The 1,353-nt window shown below is 28.5% G+C and overlaps 1 protein-coding gene across 1 annotated transcript in view; it reads right to left on the reverse strand.

Moving 5' to 3' along the window:
* The window catches only part of LOC108574867 (WD repeat domain phosphoinositide-interacting protein 2), a 15,328-nt gene extending 14,269 nt beyond the window's left edge, over nucleotides 1-1,059 (reverse strand). The window contains 2 exon segments of the mRNA XM_017937517.1: nucleotides 6-126; nucleotides 741-1,059. Of these exon segments, the coding sequence (XP_017793006.1) occupies nucleotides 6-126; nucleotides 741-877 (258 nt within the window). The 5' untranslated portion in view covers nucleotides 878-1,059.
* Between the last annotated feature and the right edge of the window lie 294 nt (nucleotides 1,060-1,353).

A 1,353-nucleotide genomic window follows, 5' to 3' on the forward strand; every position in this document is an offset into this window, starting at 1 on the left:
GGAAAATTGTTAATATTTTTTTAAATGTATTAAAATTTTTTACCATTTTCATATATTTTTTCAAGATGGTCAACAGCGCTTAAAGAAAAAAGTTTATAGCCTGCTTTTGATCCTATTGCCAAAGATCTGAAATAAATTTGGTTTCCATATGAATGAAGTATTATTAACAGTGCATAGAACTTCAGAATATCTCAAAATCACATTAAAAAAATAAATACATTAACAACTATTAAAAATTTACTAAGAATGAGAAATATATACATAACATTACATTTCAATAAGAGATCTACAATATGAATAATATAGATTAAGTAATAAGGAAATATTAATTCCTTGTTTGAAGGTAACTTGAAATATCAATGAAAAATAAAAACAGTAGAAAGACTAAAAAAATTATATAGTAGAAAATATAGTACGCATAAAAACTTTTCTGATATACAGCGTAATCAAATTGAATCATTGCTGTGTCAGTAATACGCAATTAATAGGTAAAAGGCGATGAATAACATAGAGAACGGAAACATTACAAGAATTGTAACAACGTATGCTTTAGTAAACATATCGAAAATACGAAAATATTACTACACATAATTGAAAAAGAAAAAATAAATTACTACATACAATTATATATTTAACTTTCTCCATAAAATGAAATTATTTGAGTGCTTAATGAAGTAAAAATAAGGTTAGGGAACAAAGGACGACATCCTCGGTTTAATAGTCGAGAGTGCGACACTTACGTGCAATCCTGATTGAAGTTAACAAAGAAAACACGACTTGGAGGATCAGTAGTCTGATTTGCGAGGTTCATTAGTCCTGATATACTGTATTTGAATCCTTGCGTCAATACATCCACGTTATGCACGAGATTTTGCATAAATCGCACGAACGGTGCGCGTAAGAACAACTTTATCCACTTCTTTCTTAATTTCTTTTTATATCCTTTTCTTTCTTTGTTTTTATTACCTCCCTTTATCTGTCTCTTTTCTTTCTCGCACGTACGTTAATACAAATACACGCACGCGCACGCTTATACAAGATTTGTGAACAGATGTCGAACCTGACGTCCAATGATTCTTATAAGTAACTATATGGTACGTACAGTATACTGCTTAAACTACCGTCGTTCCATATATTGAACAGCTGACAATCTCTGTTGAACTCAAGGAACGATGAAATTGAAACATCAAATTTTACTTCATATATTTCGTTGTCATAACAACTAATGTGAAAAATCACATATCTCTTTTACATTGTCTTTCAATAATGAATTTGATGTGTTCATTATTGCATTTTTATTAAATCATTTCATACTTTTTTATATTCCATATAATAAATTATTTTTTAAAATTA

This window comes from Habropoda laboriosa, unplaced genomic scaffold, assembly GCF_001263275.1.
Source record: "Habropoda laboriosa isolate 0110345459 unplaced genomic scaffold, ASM126327v1 scaffold11, whole genome shotgun sequence".
NCBI lineage: Eukaryota > Metazoa > Arthropoda > Insecta > Hymenoptera > Apidae > Habropoda > Habropoda laboriosa.